At 39.0% G+C, this 21,929-nt stretch overlaps 1 protein-coding gene across 1 annotated transcript in view; it reads right to left on the bottom strand.

Annotated features, from left to right (window-relative positions):
* The window catches only part of TYR (tyrosinase), a 41,979-nt gene extending 21,537 nt beyond the window's left edge, over positions 1-20,442 (bottom strand). Inside the window, exons 1-3 of the mRNA XM_010401078.4 lie at positions 19,466-20,442; positions 9,784-10,000; positions 1,648-1,795 (exon numbers count right to left, since the gene is read on the bottom strand). Coding sequence (XP_010399380.1) covers positions 1,648-1,795; positions 9,784-10,000; positions 19,466-20,308 — 1,208 coding nt within the window. The 5' untranslated portion in view covers positions 20,309-20,442. The remainder of the gene's footprint in view (positions 1-1,647; positions 1,796-9,783; positions 10,001-19,465) is intronic.
* Between the last annotated feature and the right edge of the window lie 1,487 nt (positions 20,443-21,929).

The following is a 21,929-nucleotide window of genomic DNA, read 5'->3' as shown; positions in this document are numbered from 1 at the left end:
ATTTTTTCTCTTCTGTGTTCCTTTTCTCTGAATATTCAATTGACCCATTTTTTTAATAGCCTAGATGTTAGAAAGTTAATTTCCAGGCACCAACTCGAGATTAGTAACCACACTTGAAACCCTCATACATCCATCCTGTGAAGCAGTCAATGCATGGATATGCTAAATCACAGCTAAGCTACACAGTGTAACTTTTAACATGTCCTCAGGAAAAGCTTTTCACATAAAAGAGTTTCAAAACTGACACCTCCAGAAGACTAATTATACCCTACAATATGAGGAGCAGAAGACAGTTCACCCATTGAAGGAACCATTCCACTGATGCCTGGGTGACCTGCTAAAACTTGATGCCCTATTTCTGGGTGGATCAAGTATGAGGAATACAATCATTAGACTCATTAAATATATAGTATATTTATGCTATATTTATATAAATATATAAAAATATATTTTATTAGATAGAAATTATATTATTTTTTCACCCCTCTTATATTTTAAATATATATGAGGAGAAAAAGCCCAACTTCAACTTTGTCTTTTTACACCTACTAGCTTTTTGGTTAAATAAGATAAAATTTTATATAAGAGTTTTGGTGTGAACTGCCTGAGACTGCAAGATGATGCTTGCAAGCTGTAATCTGCACCCCTCCTGTGCTGTATGCCTCAGTGGCCCAAATGAAGAAACCATTTTGGTCTTCATCTCAATAGGCACCTTTCTGCATGCAGGCAGACTCTCAGTCAGTAGGTTTCTGAGCATGCAGATTTATGGAAGTTTGCATAGGGAATGGGTTTTTCGTCCTAAGATATGCAGTAGTCAAGTAACATTCCATGGAGAAAAAGTAGAAGATGGATAAGAAAATATAAACTGCTCCAGAAAGAGTGTTCATGTGGCTTTTACAGTTCTTTCCTTAGATTTTTTTTTAATTGCTTTTTAGTCATCACAGTTTGGTGTCAATGCAGTCCAGAGTAAGTTGGTTGTAGCCATTCACATGTACTATAGTGACACAGAGATTAAATCTTGGAATGCTGCCCTTAATGTAGCAATTTCACCAGTTTCTTACAAAACTGCTCTCCTACCCTTTCTTATTAATAAACATGATATTCTTCTGTATGTTCTTCTTTCATTCTGCACAGCTGTACTCTTCTCTTTCATCAAGAAACAGTCACAATTTTGTTTGTCACACTTAAATACAGATTTTTTTCTTCTTTATTTATGAATAGCAGGCTTGGATTTTCTTTATGGAATAGAAATTAAAAGAGCCCTGGCATTTAGAATGTAAAGGAATTGCTCCAAATGATTATAGTTGTGTTAAAATGAGTCACACACTTTTGATCCAAACTTCCTGACATACACATTCATATATATTAATCATTATGACATCATTGAAGAACTATTTTTACCTTTTTTATAAAAGCTGAGTGCATTTGTCAACTCATCAAATTATATTTAATCCAGTGAACATAGAGATTGGTTAGGAGATGCTTTCAAATTACAGCAGAGCTCATTTCTACATGTCTGAAAATGTTGTGCATGTAAAGACATGTAACATATTTGCACTCTTTGAAACACAGGTGAAAAGCCCACTGTAAAAAAAAAAAAAAAAAACCACATAATGAATTAGCTTTCCTAAGGAAAATTAAACTTACCTGTCAACAAATGCGTGGTGTAGTACAAAGATAGGATCATTTGCAGAGCCTTGTACTTGGGACATGGAGCCATTCATGTAGATGTGAAGTGCATTATGCAAACTGCTTTGGGATGGGTTTGATATCGCAGTCTGTGGATCAGCAAAGCCTGTAGACTCAAGAGAAAATCATACGCTGATATGACAATGTGTATAATTCTTTTTCCAGCAACAGTGAAGATCAAAGTACTTCCTTTCCCTTCATTTACATTCAGCTTTTTAGACAAGAGTTTAGGAAAACTTGTAAAGGAGTGCTAATATATTTCAAAGGCATAGCAAAGATGAAATTAGAATAAGCTAAATTAAAACTCCTGCCATGTAGCTAATGCAGCATGTCAGCAAATGTACTGCTTAATTGCTTTATATTTTTAAAATTTCTTTGTCCTTTTTGTCTGGCTGGTAAAACGCAAGATAATCCCTAGAGACATTTACATGTGAACATTTATTTATGTTGAGAAAACTTATTCACTTTATTTTTAATCCCTATACTTACAGGTTCCTATTTTATCTCATCATACACTCAGTCATTTATTAATGTTTTTCTCTATAGAACACATTCTTTTATTGATAGGAGCCAACACAATACAAGCTATAATCTCTACAGAAGGATTTGGTGAGTAATCAATAATCTTTTACAGTCAGACTTGCAGGATGGAAGTGTGTGGGCTGCTGTTATTTTGGAGGACACTTCAAAGATGGGTTTTAGGAAGAGCTTACACAGACCAGCTCCCAGACAGGAAATACTGGAAGATGAGCTTCTGTGTTAGTTTTTATCTTGGTAGCCTGTCTATAGTTAGCTCTGATGTTATAGCCCTACTCAGCATCCCATCAGCTGTGCTTCCAACCTACTTGTAAGGACTCCTAGTAAAAGCCAACTCAACCATCTGATCCTTCTGTGGGATTTTCCCAGAGAATAGAAGGAGAAACCTATGTTGTCCTCCCAGTTCTATTCTGAACCTGATGCTAGCTCTGATATTTAACCCATGCCACAAAACTTCTCTGATCTGTCTCTTTTATTTTGTTCCTGAAGATGTCTTCTTCTCACAATTTCTGTTAGCTGTAGGATGAGGAAGCATAGTGGAGGCACATTAAAACATCATCACAATGTAATTATCGAATAAAATGGGCTGTGAACAATATGGTCATTGGGTTAATCCTCAGAGTTTTCCCAATATTGTTGCAGTTTATCAGACCTGCAAGGTGGAGAAAATTAAGACATTAGCTTTTGTCTATGGGAAATTCCTAATGGACTTTGAACACTTTATTTACCTATTTGGACCAAGAACCAGCATTTGAATGAGAATCAGCAATATACTTTTGAAGTGTATCTCCTAATAGTCCTTCTATTTGACACTGTGACTCACACCACAGGGCAATTTCTGACTTTGCAAGATGGATTCCTTTTGTAGAAAATCTAAAATGTGCCAACTATCAGAGGGTGTTCAGTTCAGGGAACTGAGCTACAGACAATCTGAAAAAAAACCTTCCCTGTCAAAACCCTAATGTGTAACATGGAATTCAAGTCCACAGTACCAGCTCTTTTGCTCTGGGTTTTCTCCTCTCTGAGTCACACATGAGTTGGGTCGTCCTCTGAACTTGGAAGTCTGAGTTTTAGACCCAACAGGGACTCTGATCTTCTGTGTGAAATGATTGCATTGCTTTGCTACTCTAAATTCCCTCACTGGGCTTTGTCTTGTCAGTCAACCTCTTCAAAAAAAGGGAGAACATCTGGCATAAACCCACTGGTATTTATGATAAGAATCAGATCATAACTGTAGCACATAGAAACCAAAATACCATGATCACTGTCCATCTTTCTGAGTCTAATAGTATGACAAAGCTTTTGAGAAATTCAGGGGAAATCAGAGTTGAAAACATAATTAGGACATCTGGAGAAGGTAGAGTTGGCTTACTATGAAAATTGTAAGTCTTTAAGGTAAAGTTAATCTGGCTTTAGGGAACAAAGAGGAACACATTAACACCTAGAGATTTTAAGTACATCAGATGTGGACCAGGATTCTGGAAGAGTCTGCTTGGTGATATAAACAGCAAAGGATAGAAGTTCTCAAAGGGAAAATCGGGCCCACAGAAATCTGCATGATGGTGAATGCTATGTTTCCTAGCTATCAAATTGAGTAGAAAAGCAGAGTAAAATATTACTTATAAGGAATGATGTACATTGTCCAGAATTCACAGAAAGCAATGGCAACAATTTTGTCTTTCTTGCTGCTGGCCACAGCATGTGGTTATTTGGATCAGTCAGTTTAGCAATACTACAACATTTCCGTGAATATTAACTGGATATCACATATATGTGTATCATTCTGAAGCAATTCTTCCACATATATTCCACTGCATTGTAAGTATGTTTAAGGGAAGAGAAACTTTTGCAGGGTCTGGGTAGACAGATAGGTGTTTGATATCAGACTTCAGGTGCTTCTTACATTTTTTAATGCATTGCAAACAGTTGACCTAATCATTCATAAAAATACACAGAATACACATTTTGGCTCTGGACAGCTTTTCATGGAACATCTGCACATGAGCAATTTATCTTAATCATCAAAATCTCTGTACTGGAACAACTTTAGCAACCCCACCCTCTGGCTCAGATAATTGGGGTGCATCCAGTCAATGTCAAACATGATGTCACGTTTAACCCTGCACATGAGAAGTTCTAATACCTGATCGCTTGTTATGAAAACTCCATATAAATTTTTAAGTTAGCAGGAATAAAGTAACGATGTGATGTCACTGTATCTTATTAGCTTGGGGTCTTATTCTTTTGTCTCAGACTTTTAAAAAGACTTCAGTACAATCAGCCATGCAGGATGACACACTAGAGTGGAGTCACCCAAAAAGGATATGTGAAAACTTCACCCTTTTTTTGGAGTACAGAAAACTTTGTTGAGGTAGCTGCAGTAAAATCACCTCTAAAGCAGATGTGAGACTAAAGATAAAAGTGAGCTGAAATAAGAGTTCTCTGTCTCTACACGGGGGAACTCTTCTTCCTCCAGCTGCCTTGCCCCATGCTGTGCCTTCCTCTCCTCTGCACTACCTTTAGCTCATCAGTCCTTCTGTGAACTGATTTCACTCACTGTTCTGGCAGTAAAGTTCCTCCTAATGTCCAACCTAAACCTCTCCTGGTACAGCTTGCAGCTATGTCCCCTCATCCTGCTGCTAGTTGCTAGGGGGAAGAGACCAACCCCACCTGGATACAGTCTCATTTCAGATAGTGATTGAGTCTCCCATGAGCCTCCTTTTCCTCAGGCTAAACAAACCCAACTGCCTCAGCTGCTCCTCCTAAGACTTGTGCTCCAGACCCTTCACTGTCTCTGTTGCCCCTCTCTGGACTGGAAGAAGGCTCTGCAGAGAGATCTGGACAGGCCAGATTGATGGTCTGAGGAAAACTGTATGAGGTTCAACCCGGTGAAGTGGTGGTTCACAACATGAGTGCTACAGGTTTGGGGGAGTGGCTGGAAAGCTGCCTAATAGAAAAAGATCTGTTGCTCCACAGCAGCTGAACATGATCCAGCGTGTGCCCAGGGGGCCAAGAAGGCCAATGGCATCCTGGCCTGGATCAGCAATAGTGTGGCCAGCAGGACCAGGGCAGTGACTGTCCCCCTGTACTCAGCACTGGTGGGGCCGCACCTCGAATCCTGTGTTCAGTTTTGGACCCCTCTCTGCAGAGAGATCTGGGGAAGGGTCTGGAGCACAAGTTTGGTGAGGAGTGGCTGAGGGAGCTGGGGTTATTTAGTCTGGAGAAAAGGAGTCTTAGGGGGGATCTTCTCACTCTACAGCTGCCTGAAATGAGGCTGCAGCAAGATGGGGGTCAGGCTCTTCTCACGGGAAACAAGCAACGGAAGAGGAAATTACCTTAAGTTGCCACAGGGGAAGTTTAGAGGAGATTTAAGGAAAAATTTCTTCATGAAAATGGTGGTTGGGCATTGGAACGGGCTCTCCAGGTAAGTGGTAGAGACACCATCCCTGGAAGTGTTTACAAAACATGTGGATATGGCACCTGGAAATATGATCTAATTGTGAAAATGGCAGGTTAGTATTTGGACTTGGAGATCTTAGAGGTCTTTTCTAATCTTAATGATTTTATGATTATATGGTTTAGTGATGGACATGATGGTGTTGGGTTTATGGTTGGACTCAGTGATCTTAAAGGTCTTTTCCAGTCTAAATGATTCTATGATTCTCTATTTGAGCCCAACTTAGTCCCATTCTCCTGGGGTATAATTTTTTTCTTTAATAAAGTTTTCACATTTTAGAGAAGTTCAGGTCAGATAGATGCATCTACTTTAAAACAGGAGGAATATAAGAATTTTAAGGCCATATTCTTAAAGCTCTTTGAAGTTAGGGATGTTCTTCTAGCTTATATTTGTGGAGTATTTATGCCATTGGCAAATTCGTAAGAAATTTTTCAGGGTTAAATCTTATATCCTTTCTCAGACAGTGTTATTACTGTAATCCCTCTAGAGTGAAGTAGCTGCAAAATCTATAGAATTTGACCTATGTGACTAGAGTAAATGAAAGTTTGTGATTATCTAATTTAGACCATGTCATCATCTACTTTTTTTTTCTTAAAATTTCTCTTGTAGAGTTTCAATGTGATCTGTGCTGAATAGTCCTTCTAGTTCTCTAGAAATGGCTCTTTGCAATTTGACAACATTTTCTCAGTGTACAGCATAAATTTATCTAGAGGTGGAGGTTCAAGCTGGATGAGGAATGTTGGCTGTAGGCTGAAACTTTTTCAATTAGAAGTTTTCTGTTGGCTAACTTCATTTTTAGAGATCATTTTTTCTATAGATTTATGGATTGCTGTGAAAACATTGAGAAAAGTTTTCCAGATGAAAATTTCTCATTTCAGGAAAAAAAAGAAAATGTCCTATTGAAATGAAATTACATTTTGAAATGTTTGATATTTAATTCCATTATTTCATGACAGAATAGCAGTAACAATACATAATTGTGACAGACAATGGAATGCTATGACATGGCTTGGCTTGATACCATTTTTCATGAGTTAATTCATGAATAATGAAAGTAATACAGGGTTTTAGAATTTTTTGAATGTTCTTCTGTCACTTTGTGCAAAACTTAAAAGGACCTGATTTTCATTCGAAGTTGCTGTGAATAAAGTAATTTCAACTGTGGAATCTGCTCATAAAGAAAAAAGAAAGTCTAAATTTTTCATCCATCTCTTATTGTTAGGAAGTAGCATTCAAGGTATTACACACCAAAACTGGACTGAACAAAGAAGTTAAACTACTTAATTTGAAGTCAGCTAATCCATTTCTGATCTTTCCTGATGCTTTTAAACTAGGTTGATTTTCTGTTCTCTTCAATCCATGAAGCTTCCAATGAAGTCAACAGTGTTTCTCGGTTAGGACCACGAATCAACAAATCCTATTTAAAATAATTGCTCCCAGGGGCAAAGTGTAAACTGCTTTTAACCTGTTGTTTTTCATTCATAGCAGAAGCTTGTCTGTCACAGAGAGGGCAACTCATATGCTCAGCCCCTTGGGGAGGTTTTATTGAACAATATTGACCTTTGCTGTTTATGGCTGTTGTGACATAAATTCTTCAGTGACATAATTCCTGTCTCTGCAGCAGCCCTTTTATGTTAATCAAACAGAAATTTCAACCTGCCTTGTTGTCATCTGCTCATAGAGATGATGATATTTGCCCCTTTGAAGGATAAAAGTTTTAGCCTTTGTTCCAGTGCACTGAAGAATGAAAAAGCATAAAGTTTTGCCCACAAGGGGATCTTCTATGTGATCACAGGTATTTTCCATTATAGAACTGAAACTGAGGCATAAATCTCACAGTGGTATAAATCAGGAACTGCTCAGTTACAGTCTCTGGCTTAGTTCTGATCACCTTTCGTAAACCTAGAGTAACTCCAATAAGGTCAATGCACTTACTTTGGATTTCCTTGGGATCTAAAAGGAATTAGAATTTTATCTTAGGTGTATTGGCACAAAATTGTGCAAATAGGCAAAGCAGGATTGAACAATGTTTTGCTTAGAAAAAGAACAAAATGTTGGGAACTACAAAGTGTTAACAGATTTGTAAGAACACAGTCAAGAAGAAGTAGGTAGGCACAGACAAAGTAAATGCAAGTCGTCAATTTAAGCTTGGCATTTTTACACAAAAAACTAAACTAGCCACTTTTAAGAAAGGAGTTAATACACTATAAGTTTCTCTTTTTTTGCAGTAAAATTTCTTTTAAAACTTTCCACCATCTTTTTCAACATTAGCCATGATTTCTTCATTTCACATTGCAGTTCAGTATCTTGTTAACTAAATAAGTTGGTTGGCAGAAATGTTTGTGGTTCTGTGGTATAAAGTTGTGTTGAAATGATTCAAGTTAAAAAACAAAATAAAATGCTACCACAGACCATGCTTTTGCTTTTGTTTCCAAGACCAGTAGCATGATGGTAGACCCTCAGTAATTCATGACTTGTTTATTTCAATTCCTTTTTCTCTACTACTTCCACTCCACCCTTTGCATCCATTCACACACTTTATGGAGTAAAATGTAGGCAAAGCTCTACTCAGTTATATCACCTTTTTCTTTTCAATACTTCATGTAGTTTCTGTTTTCAAGGACAGAAATGTTCAGAGATGCAGACACTTATTGTCTGGATTCTTTCTAGTCTGCAAGAGACAAATTCTGAATTTCTGATGATTTTTACAAAGAAACTGGTCCACTTTTCCCAAGGAAGCTTTATGGGGTTCTACACTGCATTAAGACTAATACTGAACATACTAAAACTTTACTATCTTAGAGTCATAGAATGGTTAAGGTTGGAAGTGACCTCAAAGCTCATCTCGTTCCAACCCCCTTGCCATGGGAAGGGATGCCACTCACTAGATCAAGTTGCTCAGGGCCCAAACCAACCTGGTCTTGAACACTTTCAGGGATGGGGCAGCCACAGCTTCTCCAGGCAACCTGTGCCAGTTCCTCACCATCCTCTGTGTAAAGAATTTCTTCCTAATATCTGATCTGAACCTTCACTCTTTGAGTTTAAAACCACTGGCCCTCGTCTTCTCACCATCTGCCCATATAAAAAAAATATCTCTCCCTTCTTTTTATAAGCCCTCTTAACATACTTGGAGGCCCCATTAAAATTCCCCCAAAGCCGTCTCTTCTGCAGGCTGAACAACCCTAGCTCTCTCAGCCTGTCTTCATAAAAGAGTTGCTCCATCCCTCTGATCATCTTTATGACTCCTCTCTTATCCTCACTCGTACTCCTATCTTGTGTTGTTGTGCCCTTACACAGTTCCTTGCAAACCAAAAGATCATGGACATGAAAAGTAGATCACATTTGATTCAGCTGATATATGATATTGTAGAAATATATTTATTGATAAATGTACAATATGTTATCCTTGCTCATTAGCAATTTTGCAAGATTCAAAAGAGTTTAGTAGACAGATATTAAGAATTTCTTTTAGTAAAGAACTTATGTTTACTAGCCAATTAGGAAAATTCAAAACAGGTTAAATAGCTAGATAATTAAGATAAAACATCGAAATTCTTTTGGAAATTATACTAAGTGCCATTTTTGAGGGATAGCTCAATCCATGTTCCTTGGACTTTGGGAAAAAGTCTGCTGTGGAGTTCACAGTGGAATGATGTAGACATAACATGCCAGCTGGCAGCATTGTCTTTCACCCTTGTTATCCAGCCTGGTCCCTGGAAGACAGTGAATTCCAGGGCCAACATGTCCCCCCCCATGGCTACATGCTTACGTATGGTTGTGCACAAGCAGATTGTTGGATGTTCAGCTTTTCTGCTGTGCTGTATTTACTTTGCAGTGCCTGGTGCTGACTGAAGCAGGAGACAGTATCTCCTAACAGACGGACTTAGGGTCTGATCTTGTCTAGAGTTTCTAGTTTGTTATCAAATGCCTTTAATGTGGTTCTTTCTGTCTGCTGCAGTTCCAGGTGAAAGCATAACTTTTTCTTTCTTTTTTAGTTATTCTTCATTAAATCAACTCAATCTTCCCACAGTTTGAAGACTCTAACCCCAGAGAGAAACAATTTACAGACGGAAATGGCATAACAAAATAAAGCATGTTACCTTCCAAAGTGTTTCGGAAACTGTAATTGGCCATTTTATCCATGGGTCCAGATTCATACTGAGTCAGTGAAAGGCAAAACTCAACATCAGCTGAGGATGGGAGTCTTGGGGTTCTTGATTTGTCGTTGTTCCCAGGATTTCGCCTAATAGGCCCCTCGCTCGTGGCACTGCATAAAGCCTGTTGGCTGTTGTACTCTTCAGACTGAGTGCAAATTACCTGCATAAAACACTTTCTATTAGAGGAATTGCAATTACAAAAACAAAAGAGCCAAAAGAGGTACTTTGAATAATTTTTTTAAGAGCAAAGAAAATGTACCGTGTAATAAGTTTGTTTCAAGAGTACATATGATTTTTTACATTTTATGTGTATGATTTTAATAAAAGATAGTTATTTCATTGAAAACAGTCCTCTAATACAGTGCATATTCTGAAGTAATACACTTATCTGTATCTGAAACTACTCATGTGGGCTAAGGCATCAAATCTCATTCGTGCTCTTGAAAACTCACTGAGGCTAAATTCAGTGTTACCCACCAATGCAGCAGGACACAGAGTTAAATCTGCTGCTGACGTTGCTAAAGGGAGGCTTTTTGGCTGCAGAAGGCTACTGAATAAAGCCATAATCACGTATTTTTTTACCCCACACAGTAAGGGTGGCAATTGTTGACTTGAAATATGAAATAAAAAGTTATTATGAAAAAATCTCTGTATGCTTTGTCAGGGTAAATGGGCACTTGCTTTCTCTATGTCTCAATGATGCTACATGTGTGAAATGGAAAAAGTTGTTGCTGTACTTCCTAGAAATATTGCAGAGATGAACATGTATGACCAACTGAAATACCATAGGGATGGATATTGGGAAAGGATCTTAAACAGAGAGCTGGATACAGATGTAAAATACTTCCAGAATCCAGCATCATTTATATAAATTTTCTGGGTTCATAGACAAAGTCCAATTGCAATGACATAACAAGTCATTATTTGTCAGTTGATCTGTAGAAGCTGCCAGTCCAATTTGAGACTCCTGGAAGAGCAAGGTAGTTCAGTGATGGGTCTATGATAATGAAACAGAGCAACAGCTGCTCAAAATTCCCAGAAGTTGTTTTGTATCCCTAGCAGGTAAGGCTGAGGCTCTGAATCAAAGTCACTGTCTATTGTTTTGCTTTCCTCCTGAAAAAAACACCAAAACAAGTAAAACTCCAAACCACCCGAGACCCCTTTAAAACACAGGACTCTGCAGTTAGCAAGTAATCAATGGGGTAATGAGAAATTTGTATGGAAAAAGAGTAGGTCTCATTAGTGAGTGAGACATCGTGGGGGAGAAAACACCTAACATTGAAAGCTCAACTTCTTTTATCCTGAAGGTATATTTCTATTTCATGGAGAAAAACAATGAACAAGGAGGTGAGTGAAAGCAGTAATCTCTGCTTTGAATGAGATGGAAGAACATGTGATTCTCTGTTGATGAAGGAAGTGGGTGGGAAATTAATTTCACTTATACTAGCCAAGTACAAATGGTGAGATTGAATCAACACTTTAGGATGACCTCTGCAGTCAGGGGAGAGAGGCATCTCCTGAGTGTGATTCAGCTCTCCCAAACCAGATGTCTGGTAGGTGAGATGTACTTACCTCTGGGGGTGCCTCCATTGACTAAGTCAATGAAATAAAATGAGTAAAAAAATCAATGCAGAAACTGTCTCTGGACTGCAGTTAGCAAGGGAAGCAAAATTAAGAGTGTTCAACTTAATGCTCTGCTTCTGCATTAGGGTGGGATGAATCACACCCTGGAGGCTCAGATGTGCTTCTGAACTAACTAAAGACAAAGCCAAAGGCAAGTTGATGTGCTGCTGAACTAACTTTTGAACGAGTGGAAGGAGATCAGATGAATCCTTTTGTAAGTGATTTGACGACAAATTCACAGATGATGTTTGATGAAGCTGGTGATATAACATAGAGTCCTTAAGCATCTGGAGTTCTTCAATGATAAATTTTCTATGAATATGAATATCATGAACAAATTATTCTCATCTTTTTGGGGGTATATAAGAAAGCTTACCAGAGAACTTTATCCTTAGACACTGCTCTGTTAGCTGCTATCTGTGCGTGTCTGTTAAAACTACTGAGGTGCTCTTGGAGGCTATAGGTAGTTTTCCAGCAGAGAGTTGCATGAGCACATTTCCCCAAAAGCTCACCAAGTGGGTTAGGATTGTACCTCTAAGAGGGACTCAGGTCAGGAATGTGCCTCTAAGGAGTCTTTTCTAAGAACTTCCACCAAGAAAGGAGAGGTAGCGACAGGGAGAGGCCCAAAGTTATAAACACAAGCCATAGCTACAGTGTTGTTTTTATGTTTGGTTTGTATTATTGACAGAGTTGATTCTCATTAGGAGGAACATGGACAATTCAGGAGAAGCTCTAGTAATTTCTTTGTTCATAAAGATGCACCATTCTGTGTCCCTAAGAAGTACATTAGTGATGAAGGAAAATGTTTCTTGGCTGGTGATGCTCAACCTGTTTCTCAGTTGTCACTTGGCTCAGAAACTACCTATGTGTGGATTTTCTTTCTCTCTCCTATGGACTTTATCTAGGTTCATATCTCCTGGGTTCTTCATCCTGCCATCTCCTATCTTTTGTCCTTTCCCCACTGCCCTGGGGATATATCCCTATTGTGTCTTAAAGAGGAATTGCATGCTCTGTCCAAGATGCAGTTTTCAGATATTCAGATAGGGAATCTTCAAGCATGAGATCAAATATATTTCTAAACAAAGAAACTTTCCCCCTTTGTTCTGTTTATCTATTTCAGGGGGATTTAATGTAATTGTTAATGTCATGAGGGTTATAAATCAGAGCGCTATTTTTTTTTTCCATTTATGTTTCAGTGTAGCCTTTGTTAACTGTCTGACTAACTAAATTCATCCTAAACAGAAGCCAGATGCCACAAGGCATTTGGTAAATCATGGTCAAGAAATGCCAACATAAGTGCCAGGAATAAAAATGCTTGTCTGTAACCTTTTGCTTTTTCTTTTTCTGAACTAAAAATTAAGGCTTGGTCATAAAATTAAGCAGGATGCTTTTCCAGAAAGATTTAACCTGGGTGATATTAATTAAGCATCTATCCTGAAACGATAATTTGTTGTTTTAACTGTCATGTTATGTGTAAGTGATAATAGAACATAGATCAGTCAAATGGTTCTTTCTGGATGTAATCTGCATAAAGGATACATAAAATGGGTCACATCATTGCCTTCTTTTCCTTCAGCAGGAATTCTTTTTACTATAAAGATGTTGGTTTAAAGCATGATTTTTTTCCCCTTTTAGCACAGTCCTGAGCAAATTTCTCAATTCATCCTGGACAAATCCTCAAATTCCAGCTGCACCTGCCTGTGTGAATTCCTCAGCTCCAGGGAAACTGTTCGGAAGATACTCTGAGGAAAGGATTATGTAAATAGTGAGCTGAGCAAATGCCAGTAGATGGCAGTCCAGAATATGCAGCACTGCCTCTGGACCTTGTAGCACCCAGCAAAAATATCCCTCTGTGCACTGCAGCTGAGATCTTGAACAGAGCTCTTCGGAGTGTTTCTTAGAAAACAGACTGTAGAGGCTGTCTCACACCTTTGGCAAATGGGAAAGTCTTTTGTCTTTTACTTTGCAACTGCGTGCACAGACCAGGCCCTGTGACAAAATAAAGGGAACTGCGTTACAGAACACTTCAACAATGTTCAGTCTTTTGCCTGCTGTCTCTAAATTCAAAGCTTTGGGGAATTTTGTGACAGATTTCTTGGGGTTACTTTCGCCTATTAGATCTGTGCTCATAAGGGCATTCAACACTGGTAATATATACCTGAATGCTTGGGAAAAGAGGATTCTCTGTGGTATTGAAATAGGTGCTCACTTACAAAGTGATCCGAAGTTCCTCAGTTAGTTGGGGCAGTAGAGCCACTCAAAGGGCTAATCCACACCTCTGTGTCCTTTAGAACTGGTTCCTTGTTCTGCTTGTCTTCTGAGCCCCCTGAGCAGGGATCTGCCCCCCTCCAGAAGCTCTACCAGCATATTTTCATAGTGTTGAGCTGCAGATTATATAGTCTGAAAGAACCACTTCAGACTACAGTCAGAGCAACCACTTAACTTGCTGATGTGTGCCAGCCGCAGAGATGTGATGTGACTTCATGGCCTTCCTTGACACCTCCCCTCACCTTGCCTTGTCCTACATGAAGTCTGAACTCCTGATTTGGAGCCTTGGGTCCTGTTACGGAGCCAAAAGAGATTTTGCAATGATTCATTGTCTTTCTCTCTCTTTCTCCACTTACTCTCACAACCTTGCTTGGGAATGTCATTAAAGCACAGGTCTTACACTGGGTTTAAAACATTTGGCAGCTATAAAGAGGTTTAATTTTTACTCTTTTTTTGGCTGCATTAGGGCCTGGCATAATTTAATCCTAATTAAGTGGAATCCAGAAGATATTTACTCACCAAACTGGGAAAACGCAAGGAAATCCCCAGATACAAGCTGTAATTTGGGACCTTGTTTTTATAGGAGGAACTTTGAAAGGTGCTGTATCTGTAGCAGACCAAAAGGGTTTTAAGAGATTATGTATATTTATATCTGGTTCTTCATGTACTGCTGAATATTGGCAGGAATGGAAAAGTTAAACAGGCAGAGGACTGAAAGAAAAGAAAATATGGAAAGCAAAGCTTTGAAGAAATTCTAACGTCTTCTAAAAGGGTAAGGTCCTTAATTGTCTTTCTTCCCCTTATGGAACATACATAAACTGAGGAAACTGTGAAACTCAGCTAAAAGGAGATGAGACCAACATGGACTGACAGCACTGGAACTAACCTGGAGCCTTCAAGGTATTTTCTCAGCCTTCAGTAAAAGCTGGCTGAGTTTCACCTTTTTGCTTGGAGGCAGTCCAGAATTTGGAGGGTAACCTACACCCCATTAAGCACCTCAAAATGGTGCTGGGCCAGAGTAGAAAACTCTATTAACAAGTACTGATGAAGTATTCGCTAACACCTTCTGGTCTGACAGGCCGGGATTGCCTGCTCCCTGGCTGTCTCCAAGCTGTACCATCACTGCTGCTGTCTCCATGTGTACTGTGAAATCACTCAGACACCTCTCTCTAGAGAGAGAGATGGTAGGCTTCTTCTGCTGGTGAATTATTAAGAAACCCCAGTTTTAATGAAATTAATCTAGCTATTGATTTATACACCTCTGAATGTGTATGTTCTTTATCTTTTATTCCCATGACTCCTGAGCAAGCATGGCTATACAGTAGTGGACAGCCAAGCATCCAGGGACCCAGCTCCACTGTCACCCACGCATGACCCCATGGGCAGCAAATCACAGGGACACAGAGGCTGAGGGTACCCAAGTGGCTGCTTCTGCTGTGCACAGATCCTGATACCCTCCTGCTGTGGTCATGAGGTGGCATGTGAAGAAATACCTCTTCCTAACAGGAAATGTTTCAAATTTATAATCCATGTAAGCATATCATTAGAGAATAGAGTTCACAAACTATTTCTTTGTATTTACCTCCTGCATTTGGGCTCTTGCTTTTTAATGTACCAGCCTGTACCTGGCATCACAGCTTATTAAGTTGCAAAAAAAAAAATAGTCATTGAGTTTGTGAGTTCTTTGGGTGCCCACAAGCAGATGAATGTAAGTCTTTGGTTGATTTAAGAATAAAGAAGTACTGGCTTCTGGTGTTTGTATTTCTGAAAATTTCCTGCAGTTTTTAAAGATAAATGCAAAATAATGTTTCAAATGATGCTGTCAGACTATTCAGCCAGCAATACAGCTCCCTGATAAAATGTACTTAGAATTAAATAACTATGTCTGAATAGCAGAATTCGTATTTCTTATGAAGTCATGTTTTCAGGTAATGGATCTAAAGTAGTCATTATTAGTTCAGAAGCATTTTATGCATTTTCTATTTGTGTAACTTGTTTCTCTTTTGTAGTAGCTTTGCTTTTGTGTAAGTGGTTCTTCAGGGTGATATGGAATGAAGTACTGAGGGAAATCTTCCATGCTTGCAACAAAGAATTGGCAGCAGGCTTACCCCAGCACATCCAAGAGCAGCCAGCTCTCCACGTTATGCAATTGCTTCTCTCAAGTCTTAGGAGAGACAGAAGAGAGGGAGCTGAAGTTGGTGGTGTTTCCTGCTTACCACAACAACAAACTGAAATAGCACTTACATTCTCCAGCTTTATTTTCTTCATCCTATGTCTAGCACACTGTGGGGATTCCCAGACTCTAAACTACCAGCAGAAAGATTCTGCTTTTATTTGCAGTAGGCTTTTATGCATTTGCAACTCCATTGACTTCAGCTGTTTCTCAAAATTAGTCCTGTTGTAGAAGACAGAATTTCGTCTCCTACTATCTAGAATCATAGAACAGTTTTGGTTAGAAGGGACCTTTAAAGGTCAGACAGTCCAACCCCCCTGCCATGGGCAGGGACATTTTCAACTAGTTTGTTTTTTTTTTTTTTAATAAATCCATTATCTTGAATAATTGTAGAAAAGATCACTAAAACAACAACAACAAAAAATCTCTCAAAATGTCATGGAATAGCTCCAATTCCCATACAGTTTTCTGTTAAGTTGACATGGAATTGCAAAAATTGTAAAGCATTAGTGTGTCTCATGCAGCCCTAATGCTGAGTGTAACATTTGAATCATAACAAACAAGTAACTGAAAACATGAGAAAACCCTTCCCACCCACCCTAAAACATGAGATAAGCAAACAAACAAATCCAGTAAAGATTCCTGATAGTCCTTCTGGTAAAAAAGAGGCAGGATTCAGAAGTGTCACTTAGATGACAAATATGAGAATAATGTGGATGGATAATTCACTTAGCCAAGTGGTAACAGTAGCATGTTGAAGAAAAAGTAAGGTGAAAGCAAAAATTTCTGCATGTATCCATGGGTATCCATGTTGCCATGGCAACTCCTCAATGGAATAAAGTATTTTCTCCTTTCTTTGGGATTAAAAAAAAAGGAAGAGGGATGCTGTTCTGCGAGTGGGCACTTTACCTTTTGTAAAATAAATCTAAACCATTTCCTAACATAGCAGGTATTGTTTTGTTTTGCTTTGGAAAGAAACTTAAAATTCTAAAAAGGAGACCATATTTTTGATGTGCTACTCAAAGGTTTCTCTTGCCCTCTTTTTATTTCGAATGCTCATTAAAAGCCTAAATTCCTTCACATTTCTGGATCCTCCTTTTTTTTTTTTTTTCTTTTTTTTTTCGTACTCATGCTGTTTAGCTACAGAGCTTAGATAATCAGAGCATTCTGCAGCAGATCCGTGGCTGTTTTCCGGTTCAAGCTAAGGCTATTTTTGTTCCCTTTTGATTTTCTAGAGTGATCTCTTACTTTGTGCTACTTGAAGGAACTGTATTGACTGTTATTCCCTATTAAGCAGTTGTTTAAATTTGGATTCAAGGTTAATAAAAAATATCTTTATCCCAAACTCACTGATTGAAAATGCAGATCTGTTCAATCTTTTTCATTCCTTCTCTAGATAAGACGGGAGAGCCATAAATTGATAGAAGATATTAGAGGGAAATAATACCCTTTGAAGGTAAAGTTTTTGCTTATTTTGGAAATTTTGATAAAATTTTAATATTTCCAGAAGTGGCTGAAGAATGCAAGTGATAAGCATTTTCAGAAATTATGTGGAAAATGTCAGCAAATTACTTAGGTGCTCTTACCTATGTACACTGACACTGAATGAGTTTTAAATATAGCATATTTTTTATTCCTGCACCTATTAAAGTTACACAAAAATATCTCCTTGACCAACTTGTTCCATTAAAAAAATCTTTATTTTAAGAATATATTAATGGGAACTAACTTTAAATAAAAAATTATAAACCTGTTTCTTAAATATATTAATTGCTTCTAATAAATTTTCTGAGCAGTTATTACCAGGATGGAAATATCTTAAGAATCTTGATACAATTAATAAAACCTTTGTAAAAGAAAATGAGCTAAATGCAACTATCTGACAACTGCATGTCTTTCAGAAAATTCTGCCAGCAGCTTGCTGATTTCTCTGTATTACCTGCCTCCTGCTACCTTGGTTATCTCATCCTATATACTGTATTGATAGCTCCACTTGACACATGTAATCAGTGCAATTCTGGTTTAATTTAATCCACTTTACCACATGTACAATTTTCACACAATCATTTATTCAGCTCAGTGCAGAACAACATAAGATCCCCTTCTTCCTGATAATGCAATCTAATTAAGCTAATAGAGTTGATGCAGATTAAAAGTGTTAGAAATAAGAAGAATCTTAGAAAATGGGATGAAACTGTATGTTTGTTTCTGAATCTATTTTATGGCTATGCCTACACTAAATTAAATGTCTTCACGAAATTTCCCAGACACTGAGGCCAAGTGACATCAAAAAATCCATGTCTAGGTCAGTAAAATAATTTTAGTCTCATAAACAGTGTCTCTATGCAAGCATTCTGGAATGGTCCCTGAAAAGTACCTGTGTGAGGGAGAAAAAGGTGTGCCCGAGAGTAGCCTAAGTTGCTCTGTTCCTGTATCTCCAAATGCTTGAATTTAGAGATATACACACCCTCTGTTATTCAGAGAGCACAAATCAAGACTAAATACAGCCCAACCAGCCCAGTAAGCCCAGTTGGGTGCTGATTTGTAATATGCCAGAATATCCCAGAGCTGCCTGAATTTGTCTCTCTTTCTGGTAAATCACTGAAACTGCCCAGCCTTCATTTGGGCTGCTGCTACAGAAATAAATAGAGGATAGATTTAGACGACCATAATCATAGACTTCAACGCCAGAAGCAACTGTTGCTATTGTCATGATGGAGTGTGTCTATTGAAGCTAATAGACCTTTGTCACTGTATTTTAGGCAATGTGGCAGTGATGAGCAAGAGACAAGAAAAAGCTCTCAGTGTCAGAACAGCACACTATAGTTCAGCTACATGACACCTTATCACTTATGTATATATGTAATTTCCCTGTGCTTTCTGGGCTAATTTGAAGTGTTTTTAATTGGCAGGAATTGCTATTGAGTTTGCCTCTCAGTTCCTCTGAGCAACAGAGATTATTTCTGCTATTTCTTTGAACTATTGTGAGTTACAGAGCTGATTCTTCTCTGCTCTAAAGGTTTGGTTTACTTATTTGTCTGTTTGTTTAACATTGAAAGCAGGTTAGTTTAATTTGATAGTTTTTAACTCATGGATAGGAGGAATACACTGGGAGAGGGGTAGAGCGCCTGAAAACCCTTTGCTTCTATTTCCATCATTCAGTCACCTATTGTTTTGCAATGTTTGCATGCTAGAAATTCATGTGCATAAATCCTGCTTCTTCTGACCTGACTGGCACACCAGAACCAAGCACGTTTAAGCTGATAAAGGCCATATTTGGACACTAAGCCATAGCTTTCCCCCTTCCACTTTACTTTTATGTTCTTAATTAAACAACCTAAATCCTACAGTCAGACAGAAATGAGTCAAAGTTACATATGAACAGTTCTAAATGAAGGCAAGGTCCACATAAAATCTGACTTGCTTTCTGGTATTGCTTACTTTCTCTCTAGTAATATCTAAGGGCAGGCAGTGTGACTAAGCTCCCATTTTGTGCACCTCACCTATGTGCCTAAAATCAGGTAGGATAATTCCCTTCCTCTTTCCTTGGCTGGTTCTTACCTGCCACGAGGAGAAAATTGATGCTGGGCTGAGCAAATTAGGGTTGGTGGGATGTCTGCCACCCATGTACTCATCATTGCAGACCACACAGTCCTCTGCATCTCGCCAGTCCCAGTAGGGGATGGTGAAGTTCTCATCACCTGTTATCTTCTGGATCTGACGTTCCCACATCAGCAGAAAGGCCCGATGCCAAGGCAGAAAACCGGGGGCTTCGTGGGCAAAATCGATGTCCCGCCACACATTGGAGCCACCTAAGAGTGTGTCTCGAGAGGCGTAATAATGCATCCACACAAAGAGATCGTACACGTTGATGTCTCTGAACATGGGGCTGGAGCCATTGTTCATCTGAGTATACGTGCCAGTAGCAATAACATAGTCCTGGCTAGGGATGTTCTTTGCCAGGTTAAGATAGGCAAGAAACTTGTTCTTCTCACTGGTGGTGAGCTGGAAGATGTTTCTTCTTGTTTTCACTTGCCTTTCAGTGCAGTTGAACCCTGAGAAACCAAATTTGCACTCCCCACAGTTGTATCCCATGAAGTTGCCTTCACATCTACATGTCCGGTTGTAAAATACAGAGGGCCACTCCTCTCTGTCATCCACTCCTGAAAAAGGGAACTGTGGTCCCAGTGGAGCCTGAGAGAGAAGGATGTTCTGGCAGGACCCTCGGCTGGAAAGCTCCCCACAAGGGGACCCGTCTCCATCCCAGGGAGGACAGCACTCCTTGCTCAGCAGACTCTGCACGTTCGCACAGACTCTGGGGAACTGCCCGGTGGACGGCTGAAGGATGACTAGCAGAAAACCCAGGGCAAACAGCAGCATACTGACAGAGCAGCAGGAAAGCATCAGCGTTATGCTTCAGTGCATGGAGTGTTCTCTCTGACCCCTCCAAAGGCCTGCGTGTGAAAGGAATTCCTCCCCTCCACCAGGAATGCTTCACTGCTGACTTCTGCTACAGCACACCCTTCAGTGTCCTTCCCCATTCCTACATGAGATGCATTTACACACAAAATACACTTCAGGGTTAATCTCATTATCACATGTTCTAGGTGAAAGCCAATTGACTTTTCCCCCCTCCCTCTACAAGTTTCAAAATACAGGCATCTATTATAAACTTTTGCCTTCTGCCTAGCGCATGATTGCTTTCCCATGGCAGTTGGAGAGGAAGTAAAATTAAAATTTGGGCACAGAATCAACTGTAAGTTCTTAGGATTCCTAGTTTGTTTATATGCTTTAGAGTAAATGGTTGATTAAAAAAAAAGACCTGGAAGAGTCTAGTCAGTTAAATAGGAAGAACAGTGTACCTAAAAATGAGAAAATAAAGAATTTGTGAGCAACCTATTTTTTTTTAACAGGAAGCAAAACCAAAATGTGCTCAGATTAAGTGTGAACATAGGGCAGAACCAGAACAAATTATTTGGCTTGGTATTTTTACATTTCAGTGTAAACTGCCTTTCTCGGATTGGAGTGTGGCAGAGGGAAGTGAGGGAAGTAATATACTTTTCATGAGAAAATGACCTTTTTCTCCTAGAATTGATAGTGTTTTCACAGTTGATGACACACAGAACTCTGCATGACAGTCTTCTCCACAGTTTTGTGGGGAACACAGACAATCTACCAATAGATTTTCAGAAAGCCCTTGGAGCAGCTGTCTCTGGATCAGGAAAAAAACCATTGACTCCTGTTTTTCTCCCATCAAGCAGTTTGCAAACACCGTATCTGTGTTCTTTACTCAATATGTTACTGGGCAGCCTCCAGACCACCCACCTCTTTCTTCTTGTACATTAGCCTGAGCAGAGCTGACAGAGCTGCATGAGCAGATTTAGAAGTTAGACATTCTTTGAAGTTGCCCCTTGCAAGAGGACAACTGTTGTTTTACTGCTGGGCAAATCGCACATGAATTTCCTTCTTTTTTTTCAGCTACTACTGCTATCAGTAAGGGTGGTTTTCTTGGGTTTGTTTCTTACAAAAAGCTTTGTGAATTATTTCCTTGTGCTTAGGGAGGGCAAGAACAACATATAGGCAAATGAAGTGAGAACCTTGCTGGGAAACAATGCCTTTGCCGGGATCAGGAGGTCATCACATGACCATGCTGAGGAGCACGAGGTGCCTTAATCCTGTTGGCTTCTACGCCTCATGTATTCAGGGGATTATCCCTGAATCCTGCTTCCAGGGAGCCTGTGATGGGGGAGCCTGGAGCAAGAAGGGCAAAGGACAAGGGTTTGCTTTTTCAAAAAATATTACTAACCATACTCTGATGTTTACTATCTTTTAGCCGATTCCCCTGGTTTCCATGTTAGGCTTGTAAAACAGATTTTTTCGTAGAAATGCTACTAATTTATTTTATTTTATTTTATTTTGTTTTGTTTTGTTTTGTTTTATTTTATTTGTACCTGACTCTTTGGGAAACGTTGCCATTTTGTTTACTGTTCCTCCCATGGATGCTACAAAAATACTACACATGAGG

The sequence above is a fragment of the Corvus cornix genome, chromosome 1, assembly GCF_000738735.6.
Source record: "Corvus cornix cornix isolate S_Up_H32 chromosome 1, ASM73873v5, whole genome shotgun sequence".
Classification (NCBI taxonomy): Eukaryota; Metazoa; Chordata; class Aves; order Passeriformes; family Corvidae; genus Corvus; species Corvus cornix.
The sequence above is the reverse complement of the archived record's forward strand: the minus strand, read 5'-3'. Positions and strand labels throughout refer to the sequence as shown.